This window comes from Typopeltis vanoorti, chromosome 18 (genome assembly GCF_054136105.1).
Source record: "Typopeltis vanoorti isolate ZY-2024b chromosome 18, IOZ_Tvanoo_1.0, whole genome shotgun sequence".
Taxonomy (NCBI): Eukaryota; Metazoa; Arthropoda; class Arachnida; order Uropygi; family Thelyphonidae; genus Typopeltis; species Typopeltis vanoorti.
Genome location: NC_143566.1, coordinates 62162116 through 62183670, shown reverse-complemented (window position 1 = coordinate 62183670; position 21555 = coordinate 62162116). Strand labels below are relative to the sequence as shown.

At 35.4% G+C, this 21555-nt stretch overlaps 1 protein-coding gene across 1 annotated transcript in view; it reads left to right on the top strand.

The window, feature by feature from the left end:
- LOC150096714 (protein FAM151B-like) overlaps positions 1-21555 on the top strand; it is a 95042-nt gene that overhangs the window by 31252 nt on the left and 42235 nt on the right. Inside the window, exon 3 of the mRNA XM_090408426.1 lies at positions 5068-5285. Within this exon, the coding sequence (XP_090264552.1) occupies positions 5068-5285 (218 nt within the window). The remainder of the gene's footprint in view (positions 1-5067; positions 5286-21555) is intronic.

Sequence of the window (21555 nt, the reverse complement as noted above, 5' to 3'; positions counted from 1 at the left end):
TGCTACACTAAATCAGCTATGATCTGATTTTGCATTGGCTACAGGAATATCGGTATCTGCTTCCACTGTGCACAGACGGCTTCACAAAGTTGGTCTGCATGCTAGATGAGGTATTTTGCATTTAGCTAACCTCAGAAGAGACCTTTTGAAATGGGCCAGGCTCCACATCAGCTGAACCTAAGACAAATGGGAAGTTGGTACTGTTTACAGATGAGTCATTTGCTCTACAAAGTGATACCAAGCATGCTGTGATCTGGAGAGAACCAGGGACACATTATTGACTCTATAATATCCTTGAAAGAGATGCTTATGGTAGAGGTAGCAAGATGGTTGGAGGAGGCATCTCATTGGGTGGATGTACCAACTTTTATGTGCTTCCTAGTGGAACCATGAATGCTACAACTTATAGAAATGAAGTCCTGTAAAATATCCTATGCATCAAGCCTATAAAAACCATTAAGTAATCTCCATCATATCAATTCTTTGAGCTGTTCTGGCCACTTCTGCAATATGTTCTCAGAATTTCAACTCCCTGTCTTCCAACACTTGCAAATCTCTTATTCATCATTTTCTTAGAGTACAGTTCCATCAGTGTGGTATAGAGCTAGTAATCTTTTCATCCCAAAATGCAGAACCTTGCATTTTGACACATTAAACTGGCAACCATTCTCTTTTGCATATATTGCCTGGTTGATATGATAGAATGCATTAGTTTGGGATTTTTACTAAATCTTAAAATGTTTCAAAATAGTTAATAATATGAGAGGTATTCTGAATGTAATGCCTCACATAAGAGATGTGTCAGTGAAGAAGAAGAGAGGTCATCTCAACAGTGTATTTGAAAGAGGAACTGGTTAAGAAAAGGTCTAGAACTGGGCAAAAGGGATATACAGTCATAGTGCACTTTCTGACAGAAAGTTGAGTGAGGTAAGATGGTGATACCGTATATCCTTGACTTTATGAACACCCTCTTCACCCAGTTAGTCTGTTACACGAATATACTGTATTTACTATCCTATCTCACCATGATCAAAAAGTTCACAACTCAACCTTCTGCTGGAAAGCATGCTAAGTGCTCACTAGGATTAAGTGATCATAATCCTAGTGAATGCCTTTGCATCATTCACCAGGACTATATGGTGAAATCCTACCTCACTCAAGATTTTTGTTGATAAATATCTCATAGCCATCACAGTAAAGCTCTATAGGCAGTTGAGCCATCTTCTCACATCTGCTTTATCAATTTCAAAATGCTCACAATTAAGATGTATCTTATTTAAGATATAACTAGAACTGTGATTAAGTCAAGTGGCCTTTAGAAAAATCTTTTGTTCCTTAATGAAGTAGGATAGTGATATGGCATATCCTCAACATAATGGATTAATTTATGGGATGGAATATCCATAAAATCAAAAAGTCTGCTGAAAAAAATTGTCATCTATGTGAAATCAGAGGTCCATAGGTATAATTTGATACACAGCATTGTCCTTGTTTATGTGCAAAACAAATTTCACTATATGTAATACACAGATATTGCATAATATATCTACTTCATTACACAGTACATAATCATAATATTGCATTACTTTTACTGTTTTAATTGATCTTGAGCTTTGTAAATATTTGTCACAATTTGTTTCCACATCCCTATTCTTCAAGCATGCAGGGCAGTTACTCCGGATATAGTCCATGACGAATAGACAAAGGAAAAGAAGGCATTTGACTATTCCTCATGGACTGATTAAAAAAAAAACACAGAACAGACTAAATACAAGAATTTACATATGTATACAAACCTACTGTAACTGTCTTACGATTACAGTATCATACCCAGTGGCAGACATATATTCTGTCATACATGTAATGAGGAAATACCAACCTACATATATGCTGCTAGTTTCCACTTTATGCATTACCACAGTATTTCTCATATTTTGATGATTCCTTTAAGCCAAAAATTGTTGTTACAACCTAATTAAGTTGAGTAACAATATACAGATATCACAGCATATTTATTTACATACTAAATATATAAAGTATCTTTACCTCAGACATGCCCAACAGTATCCAATGGAAAATTTCATCTGTTAAAACTGGATGGTCCTTTAAATCAAGAATATACTGTATTCCATAATCAAATTTTTAAACTAGAGGTAAGAAAATGGCTCCAAAACCATTGGCTTTGAAAAACTTGTCATGCAGTGGAGAAAATATATTGAACTGAGGGTGATTATAATGAGAGGTAGTGTATGAAAATAAAGTGAGACTTCAAACTATCTGTTTATTATTTCCTTGACATATCTCTTTTGGATAGGTAGCTATCAACGATTAAAGCATTACTTGCAAAACGCCTTTGTGTATGGTTTTAAATAGTGATACTGAAGTAGTTTGAGGAAAGTTTGCATTCTCATGTTATACCCAAAACCTTGCCATTTTATCACTAAATGAAAGTTGTTGCTTTTTTTTTCTTCTTAGGTTTTGATACATTTTGCGAGCCATGTAACATTGACTAAAAAAGTATTGCAAATATAGTACCATTGACCACATTTCTCCCCTGCCATATTTGAATTATTCAAATTCACCATATTGAGGTTATTTTTCATGAGCAGCTAGATGGGACTGCAGTGGGCCTCTCACCAGTCAGTTTCTCTGTGGAATTTCTAGAAAACCAAGCTCTGCTACACATAAATCAACAGTCTAGCTAGGCTACCTAGATGATGTATATGACAAAAGCCTGACTTCTCTGAATTAACTTTGTTTTTATAAATTCTCTAAGTTTAGAGAATTAGTTTCTTTTCAGTTGTTACTTGAATTGACTTTACAGCAGCCTAATTAAATGCTACATTCGTAACTAGCGCTCAATAACGTCAATAAATTTCATTCTTCTGGTGCTGTTTGTACCGTGAAGAAGTTAATTCATGACAGTGAGTTAGCTCTCATTGTTTTAGGTTGTATGGTGTTCCTTCTAGAAACTTTAGTTTTCTCCTCTGCAAAATGGACAAACCAAGCAGAGAATATATACTTTGAAAAACAGAGAGAGAGAGAGGATTAATCATCATGTCACTAAAAATTGGCTTTATAAGACATAAAATCACTTTATTGTAATTTGTCATTGAGCCAAATGCATAATTTTTTTTTTTTTAATGGAAATCATTAATATAGGATTTAAATTATGCTTAGCTTCTCTGTAATGATTTGCCTAGCCAGCTTAAAGTAATTTCTTAAAATATAGTTACATTATATGTTGACATACTTCCTGGAATGGAATGAGTTAAACTTAATTTATTATTATTATTATTATTATTATTATTCAGGCCTCCAAGGAGTCAAAAGACTCATCGAGGGAGGTCCTTTCTAAGACATAAAGTCTGTCAAGACTCATCGAGGGGAAGTCCCCCCCTGAGAAACACAAAGTTTATCATACCACTCCTTAAACCCACTGACCGTTCTCACTCCCACCACTCCATCAGGCAATGCATTCCACGGCTCAACCACCCTCCACACAAAGAAACCACTCCTTACCCTCTTGCTCACAGTTTCCTTTCGTAACTTCCAGGGATGGCCTCTTGTCATCACTCCTTCCCGCTGATCAACCAAGCGAAAGAACTCCCCAGTGTCAACCCTGTAACCACCTCTCAACAGTTTAAAAGTCTCAATCATATCACCTCTCCTTCTTCTATCCACCAAACTCTGCAGTCCACATTCTCTCAGCCGATCCTCATAACTATCCTTGTACAGTCCTGAAACCATCTTTGTCATCCGTCTTTGTATCCTTTCCACGGTTAATTTATCCCCTTCAAATCCTGGGGACCAAATCTGAGAACAATAGTCCAAGTGTGGTCTGATCAGAGACTTATACAACGGAATGATAACCCTCTTATCTCTGCAGGTCAGTGTCCTTCTCATAATAGCAGCAATCCTCTGTGTTACCTTCACCACCTTTGCAATATGTCCCCTAAACTTCAGGTTTCTATCAATCATCAACCCCAGATCTCTTGTCTCCCCTACTTCCTCCAGTATAACTCCTCCCATAGAGTATGCAGCATCCCATCGATGTTTCCCAAACCTCAAGACCTTACATTTTGCTGCATTAAACTGACACCCCCATTCATTTGCCCATCTATCTAGCTTATTTAAATCCTCTTGCAGGGCTACCACATCTGCACTATTACTAATAATCCTTCCAAGCTTCGCATCATCTGCAAACAACTGAATATCCCCCTGCAATCCACTGGCTATGTCATTGATATAAAGGTTAAACAATATAGGTCCTAGTACTGAGCCCTGTGGGACCCCACTTGTAACCCTCTGCCTCCTGGAAACTGCTCCACCATACACAACTCTCTGATACCTATCAGACAGCCAATCCTGAATCCAGTTGACCAATCTGACATCCAGACCCATGTGCTGTAACTTAAATATCAGCTTATCATGTGGCACCCTGTCAAATGCCTTCGCCAAGTCAAAGAAAATTTAACTAACTTTAGTTTGGGAGAGGCATGTTTTTATCACTTCTAACTTCAACACATAATTACTGTCATGTTATATGCTGTTGAATGAAAGTTAGAGGTATCTCTTGCTCTCTCTCTCTCACCCCCTTGCACATTCTCTAGGGACTTCCATTGTGATAACATAGTATTTAATAGATATTTAGGTATACCACATGCTCTTGCTCCATAAATTAATCATATATATTTTAACTGTTTCGAGTGAATTATAAGTTTATATTTCAAATTATCAAGATTTGCCTAGTTCCATGGTTAGTATCCATTACAATATCAGTATTGTAATGGATACTAACCATTATTCCTAGTTAAATAACATGAATTTAAAATTTCTAATTTCTAATTTCACTATACTAAAATAAAGCCTTAGTTATTTTGAAAATTTTGACTAATCACGTCCCTTATAACTTAATCTTTAATTTGATTTGTTACTAGGTGATTTCAGGAATATAATTTTATGAAATTATTAATTAGCCAAGTTTAATTTTTATATTATTATTTTTATGTTTATCAATACATAATGATGCATACGTAAAGAGAAATTTTGAGCTTTCTTTTGTAGGCCCTGCAATGATTCTAGAGGGAGATATTAGTATGTCTTGCAATAGCCGATTTCCTGTGCCTATTATGGCTCAGCCTCCAGCAATTACAAGTGATGTCACACTTGAGGAATGGCTTCATGAAGTTTTACATCATAATAACAAGGGCATTCAATTAGACTTTAAATCAACTGAGGTTGTGGAACCTGCATGCCGAGTTCTTGCTCGAATAGCTGATCATGTAAGTGACTTTTTAAGTTTAATTTAAGCATGTGTGTTTCTGGAATCATACAGTTTGATACAATACAGTACTAGAAACAAAAACAGAAATTGTTTTTGTACAAAAACAATCAGAAATGACTTGAGTAAAAAAAATAATAACACAAGCAATTTCTGTATCCACTTGGTTTACAAGCCATGTATCAAAGTCAATTTCAAGGATGTCAAAAAATTAATAAAACTGTTTTTAAAAATCTTAATGTCTTTCTTAACATCTGCAACTGAACCACATAAAAATATTTGAAAATCATAAATAATTCAAGTGCATATAAAATAAAAAAAAAAGTTCTGTTTCTTTAATAAAACTGAGTCAATAACATGCAAGTTTGAGTAAAAGGTGATGATAATCAGAACAGATAAAAATATAATCAGTTGCATCAGTCTTGGGACTGGTAGCTCAGCAACAATTTCCTCCATTCCGTCCTGCCATTGGCTTTCTTCTTAATCTCCTGGTAGCTCCTCAGGCCCGTGCTTTCTTTGACTTGGTCAACAAAGCTTTTCCTTGGTCTGCCTCTTCTTCTTTTCCCTGCCATTTTGCCTTCAGTTATTCTTTTCACAAGTCCATCATGCCGAAGTATATGTCCATACCACCTATCCCTTCTCATTTTGATCGATCTAATTATACTTCTTATTTCGCTTCTCTCTCAGGATTTGTTCATTTGATTTTTTCTCTGTCCATTTTATTATGTTCATGCGACGCCAGCGCCACATTTCAAAAGCCTCCAATCTTCTTATGTCTTCTCTGCCTAGAATCCAGGTTTCACATCCATACAGTGCGATGCTCCATATCAATGTCTTTATTAATTTTTTTTTCAATTGTAGGTTGAGGTTTCTTGTTAAAATGTTTTTCATCTTAGAGAATTGGGCTTTTGCATTGTTTATTCTTAACCTTATGTCTTCTCTTGTTCTGCCATCTTCTGTTATTAGGCTTCCTAAGTATTTAAAGCTTTTTACTTGTTTTATTTGTTTCCCATTGATGTCTATGTACTCTATATTATAGGGGTTTTGCCTGTAGTAAGGATTTTAGTCTTATCTGTGTTGATTTTCATTTTATATTTTTCAAGGATATTATTTAATAAGTCTAGTATTGTTTTTACCGTTCTTCTGTTTTCTGCTACAAGGGCTATGTCATCACCAAATCTCATACACGTGCTTGCTCACCATTTATCTTTATGCTGCTATTTATTTTATCTTTAGTTTTCCTGAATGTCATTTTCAATATATAAATTAAAGTGGTGAAAGTATACATCCTTGTCTTATTCCACTCCTTATATTTATTATTTTCTCCTTATCATTGATTTTAATCAGTCCATTTTTATTTTTATAAATTTGATAAAGTATTTTCCTATTCCTCAAGTCTATGTCAATATTATTTAGACAGTTTAGGAGTATTTGCTGGTCTACTTTATCAAATGCTTTGTCTAAACCAAGGAAGCAAATGTAAATGCTTTTACTACTCTTCTCTCTATTATTGTTCTTAAACAGAGTATTCTCTCTCTTGTTCCTTTATTTTGTCTGAATCCAAATTCATCTTCATTCAGTAGACAATCTATTTTTGAATAAATTCTATTTTGAATAATTTTTAGTAGAATTTTGCTAACATGTGGGATTAAAGCTATTGTTCTGAATTGGCTGCATTTATTAGCATTATTCTTTTCGGGTATTGGTATTATAGTTGATTTCATGAACTCCTTTGGTATTTCTCCTTTATCATCGATTTGGGCTATTAATTGATGGAGTAAGGTTTTTGTCTCATCACCTAGATTTTATAGTAGTTCTATAGGAATATTGTCTACACCTGGACTTTTTCCCTTACTCATTTCGGATAGTGCTTTATCAAATTCTTCTCGCATTATTGGGTGTCCTAGATTATCTTCATTTTGATTTTCTATGCTAATATTGCTGCCATTTGTTGCCATTATAGAGATTTTCAAGATAATTCTTCCATTCCATTAATATATCCTCAGATTCTATGAGTAAGTTTCCATTTTTGTCTTTGATGGCATTGTTTTTGCTAATCTTATTAAATTTGAAAATCAAATTGTTAATTTCTTTATAGGCTCTCTCTATGTTATCTTTTTTAAATAATTCATCTATGTCATTACACTGTTCTTCCAGGTATTCTTTTTTAGCTTGTCTACATTTCCTTGTAATTTGATTTTTAAGATATTTGTATTTGGCCACATCTTTTTCTTTAACATCATTTTTATATTTTCTTCTTTCACCCATAAGGCAAAATATTTCGTCTGTTATCCGATGTTTTCTTTTTTCTTTTTCTGTATTTTTCAATAACTGATTTGATGCATTTGTAATAGTCTCTTTAATCATATTCCATTGGTTTTCAATATTATTCTTACTGTTTATGTTTTCTGGAATGTTGTGATCAGTTGCCTCTTGGTACCTTCTCTTTACTTCTTTACTCGTTAATTTTTCAAGCTTCTATCTTATTGGTTTGTCTCTTGGGATTTGTTTCCTATGTTTAAGTTTTTTTTTTTTCATTAAAACAAGGTTATGGTCACTACTAATGTTGGCACCTGGATAGCTTTTGCAATTTTCTTATTTGGTTTCTGTATCTTTTCTTAATGAATATATAATCTATTTGAATCCCCTGGTGCCTTCCAGGTGTATCTTCTTCTTTTTGGAACTTGAAATAGTGTATTTGCTATAATTAACTGTTTTATGTACAAAATTCTTGAATTGCTTTCCTCTTTCATTCCTATGTCCAAGATCAAATCTTCCTGAAACATTATCATTACCCTCTTCTTCCACTATAGCATTCCAATCTTCCATTATTATTGTATTGTCTCTGTCTTTAAAGCTTTTCTAGATTTCTTCTATGTGTTCATAAATTTCTTCTATTTCTTCATCACTATGTTGTAATGTAGACCATTATAATATTGAGGTTTACTGGTTCATTTTGAATACTCATAGCCATGATTCTGTCACTGTGGTTAATTATTGTAGTTAAATTTCCAACTTTTTTCTGAAGCACTATTGCAACATCTCACCATCTCGTCTCACTAATGCCCAGAATGTCTATTTTAAGTCTTTCCATTTCTTTTTTCACGTGTTATATTTTACCTGATTCTAGTAAGTGTTCTTGCATTCCCTGTTCCAATATTCAGTTTATTTCTTCTCTTCATTTTTGAATAAGTACCAGGATTTCATTAGCTGTTGACCTGAGAATCCTGGTTACTTCTCCTGCCAGGCGCTCCTCCAGTGATGGTTCCATCGCCGATCTTGACTTCCTTTTTAATTTCCATTGCTGCTTTTACTTGGGAATATAATGTGGTGGTTCCCCCTTGCCTACCACATTGCAGTATTGTAGCAGGCATGCTACAAAGGTTAATACTAGTAGCACTGCTGCCCACTACTAGGAATGTTAGTGGTTAGTTGAAAGAGGAGGAAACAACCCTACCCTCGAATACTCTAATAGCTTCAGGGAGAATGGAGGACCATTTCCTAGGGTTAGTAAGTAAGAAAAGAGACAGATAAAAAGTTTTAAATAACGAGCCCTCATTAGGAAGAATGTTAGTATGAGAGTAGAAGCATGAAGTGGAAGAGTAAGAGAAACGTATGAGCAAAAGCTTTGAAAAACACCCTCTGTCCAAAAAGAAACCAAACTTTTTAAAAATAGAAGAAACTAGTGGCCACCTGTTGTATCTTTTTGTTGTCGAAAGCGGCAACCTTCCTTAGTGTTGTATCAACTGTTTGACATTTGTTTCATTAGAAGCTGAGTTATAGTGCCAAGAGTGACAGTGTGTTTTGATAAACGGTCGGAAAATTAGTTTCAAACAGAGCTGCGATTGACTTTTTTGTTAAACTTGGTAAATGTTTTACTGAAATACTTCAAAAAGCATATGGTGATGAATGCTTATCCGTACTCAAGTTGACGAGTGGTTTAAGCAATTTCAAAGTGGTCATGAGACACTTGAGGATGACATAAAGCCGAGCCATCCAAAAACTGGAGTGAGCGAAGTTAACATCCAAAAAGTGCGTGATTTCATCAAAGAAAACCCGAAATCATCCATGAGATTGATTGAAGATGAATTGGGGGATTCCAAAATAAACTGTGTACAACATTTTGACTGAGAGTTTGGGCCTTTGTAAATTGAATTCGCGATTTGTTCCCCACAAGTTGACCAACAACCAAAAAATGTATCAAACTGCAAGGACCTCATTAAAACTGCTTGGAAGGACTCAAACTTCCTTGAAATGATCGTTACTGGTGACAAAACATGGTGTTTTGTGTATGAGCCTGAAACAGAGTGCTGAGTGGAGACCACCAGAAGAGGGGCATCTGAAAAAAGTCGCTTGGAGAAGTCAAAAGTAAAGACAATGCTGGTTTGTTTCTATGATTCCAGTCCACAAAGAATTTGTTCAGACTGGCCAAACGGTCAATGGTGAGTTTTATCTCAAAGTTTGAAGTGATTGATAACAAGAATTCGTGGCGTATAGCACTATAATTCACCATATCATCGTTAGAACATCTAGACAGTTTTTGAGCAAAAACCAAGTTTGTTTGTTGGATCACTGGTCGTATTCACCTGATTTATCACCCTGTGACTTCTTTCTCTTCCCCGACTTCATTTGCCAATGAAAGGAAAGCAATATGACACCATTGAAAATGTTCAAGTGGCAGTAACCACAATCCTTAACAGTATCCCAAAAACCGATATATATAACCTCATTTAACGAATTAATTGACCATGCCAAATGCTGTATCGAAGCTGAGGGAGAGTATATTGATTGAAATTAATTATTTGAATAATTATAATTTGCCTGTGCTTTATTTTCTATCAAAAGTTTGGTTTCTTTTTGGACAAAAGGTGTAGATCATACTAAAAATAAAAACATAAAAATATATGGTATGCAAATATGATAATCATATAAATGTCATTGAGCATGGTTATGAATCTGGTGAAGGAGTGAAAAAGATTGGAAGGGTTGAGACTTTTTGAGTGTCTGAGAATGAAAAAGAGAAAGTTGGCCAAACAGACTATAGATGTAATTAAAGTGAAAAGCCAGAGGTAACTTGTTATGTTTATACACAAATTCCAGGAGCACAGAAACAAAGGATTGAGTTCATTGCCTTGGTGAATATGTTTGCGCCTAAGATTATTGCCATTAGTGAAACCTGACTCTGAGCCAGATGTAGTAACTGGAATCAAGTGCAAAGAATATGGTATTCTTAGGAAGGACAGAAGAGATAGGAAGGAGGAATACTACTGATGATATTTGATGATTTTGGTTGAGTTAGAATAGAACCTCATGAAAGCAATTATACTGACAATGTTCCATGTAGCAGTAAGTTTGAGATGAACTGGCATGAAGTTAAAGCTAACAAGATGCAGTATATGGTGAGACATTGCTACAGATCTGGAGGTTCAACTTCTGTGGATGTTGAAATGCATTGGCAAACTACCGTGATGGGTACTGAATGAGTAATCATTATGGTTGAACATTATTTGGGTAGTAGAAAAATCACAAACCCAGCCATGCTTAGTGAAAACTTGACATGCCTGTCCCAAGCCCGGATAAATGGGCAAGGTTGAGCACAGGGCTAGCAACCCAGTCTCAGAAAAAAATCTTTGCTATGCAAACAGAAACCTTCCAAAATGTGATACCGGATGAAGAAAATAGAACACACGAACTGCCACGAACACGAGGCAACTGTGCGAAAGCCCTTCTGGGGAAGCAGAGGTGCAGAAGAAACTGACAGACACCTTACCAAAAGACAAGCTTAGACTGGGATGTTGGAATGTTAAAACCATGTTTGAAACTGGGAAGACATACCAAGTCTCGAGAGTTCTAGAAAAATACAGACTAGAAATAATGGGATTAAGTGAAACGAGATGGATAGGAACTGGAAAAATCAAATTAAACTCTGGTCACTACTTAATCTATTCTAGGAACCAAAATACAAATGACCACACAAAGGGAGTTGCACTAATGATGACAAAGAAAGCTCATGGTGCACTAATGGAGTGGAACCCAATATCTGAAAGAATACTAAATGCTAGGTTTAAAGCTGGCAAGCAGAACATCACAATAATTGCTATATATGCAACAACAAATGATGCGATCCAGGAAGAAAAAGGATAATTTTTATAACATGCTACAGAGAAGTATAGAAACAACAAATAAAAAAGATATGCAACTTATAATTGGAGGCTTTAATGCTAAGGTTGGAAATGATAATACTAATAAAGAAACTATTATGGGAAAGTATGCAGAAGGAGAAATAAATGAAAATGGAGAATTATTTATAGACTTTTGTATGTTCAATCAGCTTGTAATAGGAGGGAGTCTCTTCCAACATAAAAAAATACACAAGTGGACATGGATAGCACCAGATAGAAAGACAAAGAATCAAATAGACCATGTACTTATATCAAAGAATTGGAGGAAATCACTCCTGGATGTCAGAGTTAAAAGAGGAGCCGAGGCATATTCAGATCACTTTCTCCTAATAGCTACCATGAAAGTAAAAATATTTAAAAATAAACAAACAGTGCACAATAGGAAGAGGTTTAGAATTGAAAAACTCAAAAGCAAAGAGATTAGAAATAAATTTATAACAACTCTACAGGATAAATGGGATAAACGTGGAAAAAAGAGGAGATAACATAGAGGGAAAATGGACTAAGATTAAAGACATACTAATAAGCACATCAGAAAAGATATTGGGATTTCGAACTAATACAGACAAGGAATAGATATCAGAAAACACCAAATTAAAAATAGAGGAGAGAGATAGAATAAAAGAGAAACTGTTACAGATTGGCGAAAATGCTGAACAAGAACAAGCAGAAAGATATAGAACAATTAACAAAGAAATAAAAAGAAGTGCAAGAAATGATAAAAGAAAATACATAGAGAATCTAGCAACTAAGAGGCAGAGGATGCTACATATACAAATGATACTAGAAAGTTGTATGATATTACAAGGAAATTAAGTGGAAAAAGAAACAAATGGATAGTTCCTATATACAATAAAGAAGGAAACTATTATTAAATGAAAAAGAACAGATAAATAGATGGGTGGAATTCTTCTTAGAGAAATTTCAAGAAATGACTGATGGTGACCAGAGCCTAGAATTAAATGAACAAAATGCATCATTAGATATAAATTTGAACGAAATTGCAAAAGCAATAACTCAGATCAAAACAGGTAAAGCACCGGAAGCAGACAACAGGCGATATACTAAAAGCAAATCCAAAACTTATAGCAGAGATATTATATCCCTTACTAAATGAGATATGGCAGAAAGAAGAGTGGCCCAAGGAATGGAATACTGGATTACTGGTTAAATTACCCCCAAAAAAAGGGAACCTATCTGGATACAAAAATTGGAGAGATATAACATTGCTGAGTGTTATAAGGATAATACTAGAAAGAATCAAAATAGAAATAGAAAAACAACTAAGACCAGAACAGGCAGGATTTAGAGCCAATAAATCATGCACTGACCACATTGCTACTTTACGAATTATCATGAAACAATCATTGGAATGGTAAGCAAGCTTATATTTAAATTTTATCAATTTTGTACAAGCTTTCGACAGTATAAACAGATCTTCCATATGGAAATTACTTAGAAGTTATGGACTCCTAGAAAAAATAAGAATAATTAAAAAATGTATGAAGATTTTGAAATTGAAGTAATACATGGAAATACCCTCTCAGAACCATTTAAAACAAAGACAGGAGTAAGGCAAGGTTGTATACCTCCCCTACTATGTTTTTAATTGTCGTAGACTTGGTGATGAGAAAAGTATCTCATGGAAATACAGGATTACAATGGTTACTTCAAAACCAACTCCGTGATCTTGATTTTGCAGATGATATCTGCTTACTTTCACAGAAGCACCAACGTATAGAACAAAAAACAACAACACTTGTAGAAACAGCCAAAAAATATTGGTCTTAGGATAAATAAAAATAAAACAATGTTGATGAAAATAAATGCAAAGCAAAATAAATAAATAACAATAGAAGAAATATCGCTTAAAGAAGTAGAACAATTCATATACCTTGGTTCAATAGTATCAATAAAAGGAGGAACCACTGAAGATATAAATAGAAGGAAACAGCTGGCTTATTCAACTTTCAACCAACTTAGAAATATTTGGAAAAACAAGAATTTGTCTATAAAAACTAAAATGAGAATATTTAACTCAAATGTAAAGGCAATACTAATGTATGGATCAGAAACTTGGATGTTAAACAAAAAGATAGTTAACAGTGCCCAGGTCTTCCTAAACAAGTGTTTAAGAATGATACTGGAAATATATTGGCCAAAACAAATATTAAACGAAGAACTATGGCAGAGAACAAACCAGAAACCCATGTTGCAATAGATACGTGAAAGGAAATGGAGATAGTTGGTGCATGTGTTGAAGATAGAAGATAAAATAATAGTAAAACATGCTCTAGATTGGAACCCACAGGGTAAAAGAAGACGAAGAAGGCCAAGAGAAACATGGAAAAGAACAATACCGAAAGAAATAACAAATATTAATAAAAACTGGAACCAAATAAAAGCAGAAGCAAAAAACAGAGTCCGGTGGAAAATGGTGGTGGAAGACCTATGCTCCCAGATGGAGTGAAGAGGATTAAGTTAAGTAAGTAAGAAAAATCACAAGAGAAGAATTGAGATTTTTATTCAGCTGTTGCAAGACAACTTTCTCAAGCAGTGTATCTAAGTAAAAGAAAAAAATGAATGTAGAAGGATAACTTAAGTGAATGCAGATAGCACCTTTGTGTCAGTAGAAGATGAGATCATTCAAATAACGTGTGCTAACCTTGCTGTGGTCTATCGATCAGGTGTTTGTAACATTGTGCACAGTACTACCACTACATAGGATGAAGAGATAGAAGTGTATGTGAATAAGATAAAGAGCTATTGCATAACCTGAAAAACAATTCAGCAATAGCAACAGATAGATATCAGCATGTTGCTAAAGGAATGCACATCAGAATTGGTTTGACATGTTTTTATAATTTGAGTCTCAGCACAGGAATCCCATAGGAATGGAAAGAATGCAATTTTGTTGTGGTGCAGAAATCAGTTTATGTAACCACTGTCTGGAGTGGTGGTGAAGATATTAGAGAAGTTAGTATGAATTCATATACAAAAATGGGTTGACAGATAAGCTGTGCTTTATAAGAACAGCATGGGTTTATTACAGGGAAGTCATCTTTTAGTAGTTTGCTCATATTGTATAATGACTGACTTGGATAAAGGGAATGGTTATACTATGGTACTCTTGGACCTTGCTAAGACATTTGATAAATACCATATTAAAGGCCGTTGCCTACACTGGAGAATATGAGATGGGAATATAAACTATTTGACTTGGGTGAGTGGGTGGTTGACAAAGAGGTATATGAAAGTTGGACATGGCAAGTGCGAATCCACCCAATTTAAGATGAGCAGTGGTGTACCTTAGGGAATAGTCTTTGGACCATTGTTGTTCTGTCTATACATAATGATATTGAGAAGGATCTGACAGGAGATGTTCTGTTTTTAGTGATGATAATGCAAAGGTAGGCAGAGAAATCAGGGATGTGACTGATATACAACATTTACAGAATGAATTGAGTAGGCTGGAACTGTAGCAAATGATAATGGCTGTCGATTTAATGTTATAAGCATAAAGTTATGCACTTTGGCCTGATGAGATTTTGAATGACATTATATTGGTGAATTATGCTGCAAGAAACTGATAAATCTTGGAGTTATAGTGGATAGGAATTTGAAGTTCAAAGGTCAAGTAGCAAATACAACTCGGGTAATAACTGTGATGTCATGTGTTATCGTATAAGGATAAGGAAGTCATTTTGCCTGTTTATAAGACTGCACTTGGACTACCATGTGCAGATTTGCACTCCTGATTTCAGAGGAAATAAAGAATATGTGAAAAGGGTACAAGGAAGAGTAACAAAAATGACATCAGGATTATGTTATTTAGATTATAGGACAGTTTGAAAGTATGTGAATTGTGTAAATACTGGTAAACAGGAAAAGTTTGTGTAACAGTTGAGAAAAGGGTAAGAGCTAGATTTTTCTCTTGCAGAGTAGTTGGTGGAACAACTGGCATGTTGAAATGGTGAGTACATCTAGTGTTGAATGAGTTTAAGAGAAGGCATGACAGCCGTTGTGATTGATGTATGGTATGGCCTTCCTCATTTTAAACCTCTGGAGGTCTCGGATAATAATAAATAATAACATATGTTGTTCTGAACTTAAGTGAAGCTTCTGCCTCATCATTGGTCTCTTTGAATCACGGGAACAGATATGTGAGATTCAAATAGCTGAATATCAGTATGTTCTTAAGGAACAAAAGTGGCTAAGGGAACAAAACAAAGGAGAAAAAAAAATCTAGTTAGTGTAATTAATAGAAAAGGTTGTTTCATTAGGAAAGAAATGCTTTTTTAAATTTCATAGGGAAAAATTGCATAAAAATAATTTCTCCATATGAAATTAGAATGAAGTACTTCCAAAAAAAAAACGTCAGAATGATTGCAGAATCAATATAGGAACACCTAGACATAAAGTTTATTAATATGATATATATCTAATTATTTCAATTTAAATATTATCCTGATGATTCAAAAAGGTAGAATATCAACAGTGGATTTCAAAAGAGATAAATCTCATGTCCTCGAGTTATATAGTACAGTAAATATATATATTTTGATACAGCTTTACATTTTTTTTAAATTTTTTTTTTTTTTTTAAATAATAATTATTAGACTTTCGAAATTTTTGGTAAGGAAACAGTCATTCTAGTTCAGCAAGAAAGCAAAGATATTCTGTTAGGAACTTTTGGAACATACTTTATGGATGTAGAACTTATGATCATCCATGGTAACTGGCTAGGGGTGTTGTTAGTAAACAGATGAGGTCCAAATTCCTCTTTTTTCTGGTCTGTGGAATAGGTAATTACATGCTGTGTCTGCCTCTTCAGTAAATGTTTTCAGGGAGAGATATACAGGGTGTTCGGGATAAATTTGACAGTTTCGTAAGGAAAAAGAAAATCTTCTTTGTATCTATTAAATTTAATGAATTGACAAAAAAACATTACAGGCAGAGTTAATTACAATACTATCAACAAGATTTACTCAAAATAACCACCATTAGCATCGATCACAGCTTCAATTCTGCTTCGAAACCTCGAACAAGCTGATGCTACAGTCTCCCTGGGAAGGGCCGCAAAAACTGTTTTAATTTTATCCATTAACTGGGCTTTTGTATTACTGGAAGTGCGATTGGTGTCTTTTTCAACTGCGCCCCATACAAAATAATCCATGGGGTTAAGGTCTGGGGAGTTTGGAGGCCAAACATTTGGACTGGTGAAGTCGTAGAAATTTTCAGACAACCATTTTTGACTTTTCCCAGAGGTGGGGCAAGGGGCCGAATCCTGCTGCCATACATACGGCCTACCATTGGCTACCCTTGTTATCCAGGGCTTGACTACAGTTAGCAACTCCACGAACAAAGCCCGAATTCCAATGCCAGGGGTCTTCAACACCTGTTCCTGCAGATTTGCGAGGAATTCTGCTGTACGAACGCAATCAGATCGTCTGCTAGGGATCTTTCTTCTTGCTGCATCCTCGTAGTCACCATTGCAAGTCTCTAGTTCATGCCTGATTGTTTTTACTGTATTCAGGGAGCATTGGGCAGCAGTCGTAATATCCTTATTTTGATGGCGGGCACGAATCATCATGATACAAGTTATTCTCTTCCATGATTCAGGTGGGTTCCAGCTATCCATCCTTTCTGACATCTTGTATATGAATGAAGAAGGGTCCAAACTTTTAAATGAAGAGAAGTGTGTGTTAATACATGTAACTTACGGAAAAATATAATTAGTTATAAATATGTCAAATTTATCCCGAACACCCTGTATGTATCTCTCCCTGAAAACATGGGGCCTCCTTTGATGAGTCCAAAACTCATTAAGGGAGGTCCCATCATTAGAATAATTTTCTTCCACTATGGACAGTTCTTTTTATGTTGATGACATTACCATTTTCTGTCATTTCTATAAAACAAGTCGCTAAAAGACATCTTCGGCAAGCAATTGATCATATATCTTCGTGAGCTCTTAATAATGGGTTCAGGTTTTTAGTAGACAAAAGTGTCGGTGTCTACCTTTACTGAAAATGCACTCTTTAACACATGATGGGGCAAAGTTTCTTAGGACTTGATGGAAGTCTTTTCATTTGGCTATGCTATCAGTTATATATTTGGTCATCATCATCAAATTCCTGCCATGTACCCTCAAGGGGTGTACAGGATATGACAGTACTACATGAAAAAATTACATCATTACTAACTTCCTACCTACAATTTTCCTCCAAATCAGTCTGTTACTTGTCAAAACTCCAACATTATCAGATCTTATATTTCTATCGTCTAAGGCACTTTGTACCATATCAATCCACCTATATCTTGGTCTTCCTCTGGGTCGTTTTCCTGCCAACCTGGCAGAGAACACTTGTTTTGCTAATCTTTCCTCGCCCATTCTGTTTAAGTGACCATACCACCTGAGATTAGCTCTGCTAACACATTTCTGGATGCTGACAATGTCAAGTTCTTTCCTAATATCCTCGTTTTTTAATATGATATTGCCATTGATGCCATCTGTTCACACCTATAATCTTTCTCAGGACTCTCATATCTGCGGTCTCTAGTCTTTGGTCAAGTGTTTTACTTCTGACCCAGCTCTCAGATCCATAAGTTAAAACTGGTTTGAACACTGTCTTGTATACAGCTAATTTAGTGTTCCGACTAATTTCTCTCTTATTCCATATGAATTTATTCAATTGACTTCCCACCATACCAGCTTTGCTGATTCTGTTGTCTATTTCTATATTTAATTTACCATCTTCACTAAAAATCGTGCCTAAGTAGCTGAAATGTTTTACTTGTTCCACAGGTTCTCCATTCACAACACAGTTGACATTTTCAATGATTCTGCCTATTTTCATTGTCTTTGTCTTTTTATTGCTGACCTTCATACCATATCTGTTACAACAGCTATTCAATTTAGTCAGAAAATCTTGCAGACTTGTAGTGGATTTATTTAGAAGTATAACATCATCCGCATAAAGCAAAGAGCTGACATTAACATCTCCAATTTTGATATCAGGTTTAATACTTTCCTTCATAATGTGATCCATATAGATAATGAATAACAGAGGGGATAATGTACATCCTTGTCTCACACCAGATTTAACATGAAACCATCTTCCTGTACTTCCTTCAATTCTAACTGCTTACTTACAACTCAGATAAAGACTAAGTATTGCTTGATATAATGCCCCATTGACACCATATAACGGCAGCATATTGAATAGCTTCTTTCTTGGCACCTTATCATATGCCTTTTCCAAATCAACAAAACTTAAATACGGATCTTTGTTATATTCCCATGCTTTCTCGACTATTTGTCATAAAGTAAAGATCTGATCGTGACATCCTCTGTTTGGCCTGAATCCAGCTTGTTCTTCACCATGCTTTTCTTCCACAATTTTTTTCAACCGTTTCTCAAGTATACTTGCATAGATCTTGCCAGGAACACTCAGTAGGGAAATACCTCTGTAATTCTCACATTCAGTTTTATATCCCTTTTTATATATGGGTACTATGAGAGCTCTACTCCAATCATCGGGAATTCGTCCCTCTGTCCAGGCTTTCTGAACTATGCAGTGCAGCCACTGTAAGACTCTTATACCACCATACTTCAGCATTTCTGGTCGAATATCATCTACTCCAGCTGCCTTTCCACATTTCAAGCCTTTGATAGCTTTTTCTACTTCAAGTATGGATATGTATTCCTGACTGCATGCCTCTTCAGTGTTTTTTACCGCTCTGCTGTCATCACTGCTTGCTTAATTTAGCAGTTTTTCAAAGTAATTACTCCATACTTCAAGGATATCTTTTTCTCCTGTTTTCGTGTCACCTTTATCATCTCTAACTCCTTTTACAGCACTCTTTCCTCCATTCCTAAGCTTCTTCAACAACCTCCAGAATATTTTGCCACCTTCTTGATATTTATTTTCTATATTCTTGCCAAAGTCCTCCCATGACTTTTGTTTAGCTAGTTTTACACACTGTTTAGCTTTCTTACAAATTGTATCTGTATTCTGTAAGAGTAAAAGCTGACTTATTTGCCAAGAACTTTTGATATGCTTTCTTCTTTTCCTTCACTGCCTCTTTAACTTCTTGTGTCCACCAGGGAGTTCGGATTTTTTTATCCTTGCACACAACCTCACCACATGCCTCTCTGGCAGAATCAATCAATGTTTTCTTCAGAGTTTGCCACTGAATCTCCGAGGTTTGATTCCTGTTCTCAAACTCTTTCATTTTCTTTTCAATAATCTTTCTGTATTTTAGTCTACAGCTCACATCTGATAGCTGCTCAACTTTTATTCGCTTTAAAACTTTCTTACATGTTATTCTTTTCAATATGAAATTCAATTTTATCCTGCTCAAGACTAAATAGTGATCACTTCCAATTTCAAATCCTCTGTACACTCTGGTGTCCTGCACCAGGGAGAAAACATCACTATCAACAATAACATAGTCGATGAGACTTTTCTTATTCCTAGCCTCTTCTCTCTCCATGTGAATTTGTGCACATTTTTATGTTGGAACATGGTGTTAGTAATAACCAGTCCATGTCCTGAGCAGAAATCCCACAGATATTTGCCATTATCATTAGCTTTGCTCTTTTCTCCAAATTTTCCCAAAATATTTTTGTATGTCTCACAATCATTTCCTACTCTGCTATTTAGATCCCCAACAAGGACCAACTTTTCCATTTTCATTGTGTCAGTTGCTTTTTCTAAAGCTTCAAAAGTTCCTCCACTTCTACCTTAGTAGAACCTTCTGTGGGACCATAATCACAAATAAGTCTCATTGTCCAGTTCCCCATTCTCATATTTGCCCACATTACTCTACTTGAGACTGTCTGCCATTCAAGAAGATTAGCCTCGTATTTTGTGTTGAATACTATGGCTACTCCTTCTTTTCCTTGATTGTCATTGCCTGAATATAACATTTTGTATTTATTGCTCAGAAAGATCTCACCAGTTTTGGTCTTTTTTGTTTCAGTCACCCCTATTATGTCGATCTGGTACTTATCTAATTCCTCAGCTAGCTCCATTTCTTTGCCATTCAGGCTTCTTACGTTGATAGTACTGATCTTTAACTCTGGTGATGTTGAGTTGGGGTTTGTTTTCAGATTTGTTCCAGTAGCTGACTTTTCGCTGTTTGCCTTGGTTCCCGTTGGCCAATGTTGGCCTTGTTTAACTGGGCGACGCCCCAGCCGGCATGAAATTTTGTCATGTTGTACCATCATTTTTTATTTTGGTTTAACCAAAAGAATACAATTTGGTCGGCTAAATCCCAAATTGCCAGCCCATCCTCGTTCGTTCAGTATCAAAGTAGATACCCAACATGGTGCACACCACGAGAAGGTGAGGATTGGACATTAGGTCAGAAGCCCTGGTCGGTTCTCCGCTTTCCTTTAAAGGATATGTGGAGGTCTCCTCTCAGTTATACAGCTTTAACCCTTAAGCACCCCTATATATATATTTGGTTTAATCCTTTATCCAAGTGTAAGCAAACAAAGTTTGCACCTGAAGTATTTTCAGGACTGGGGCAACTCATGGCAAAGGTGGTATAAGTTCTCATCACTTGCCTTAGTATCCCATAATGCAAAGCACATATCCTTGCGGACATGTATAATGCAGTGCATTAAGGGAAGGGTCACTACCTAGACCGGTTTCGAACTTTATTAAGGTCTTAATGATAAGACCTTAATGTTGCCCCAGTCCTGAAAATACTTCAGGTGCAAATTTTGTTTGCTTACACTTGGATAAAGGATTAAACCAAATATATAATTTCTTATGACTTGTTTTTGACAGAAAGCATATGCATAAAATAAGAGAAAAATTCAAGAGAACATTGAGTATCCTCCATTCCCCCCCCTACAGAAAAGGATACTGATCAATGTTCCATATATGTATTTCTTGAACATTATTCAAGTAAAATATGTATTGCTTTAATTGCTTATGATGTGTCTCTATCTCTAATATAATTACTCTTTTTAGTCTTTTATTCAAATTCTCGTTCAGCTCTCTCTCAGGTATCACGTGGTACCCCTGTATAACAATGGAATTGTCCCAGGGTCGAGCCAATACTAGAGTATCT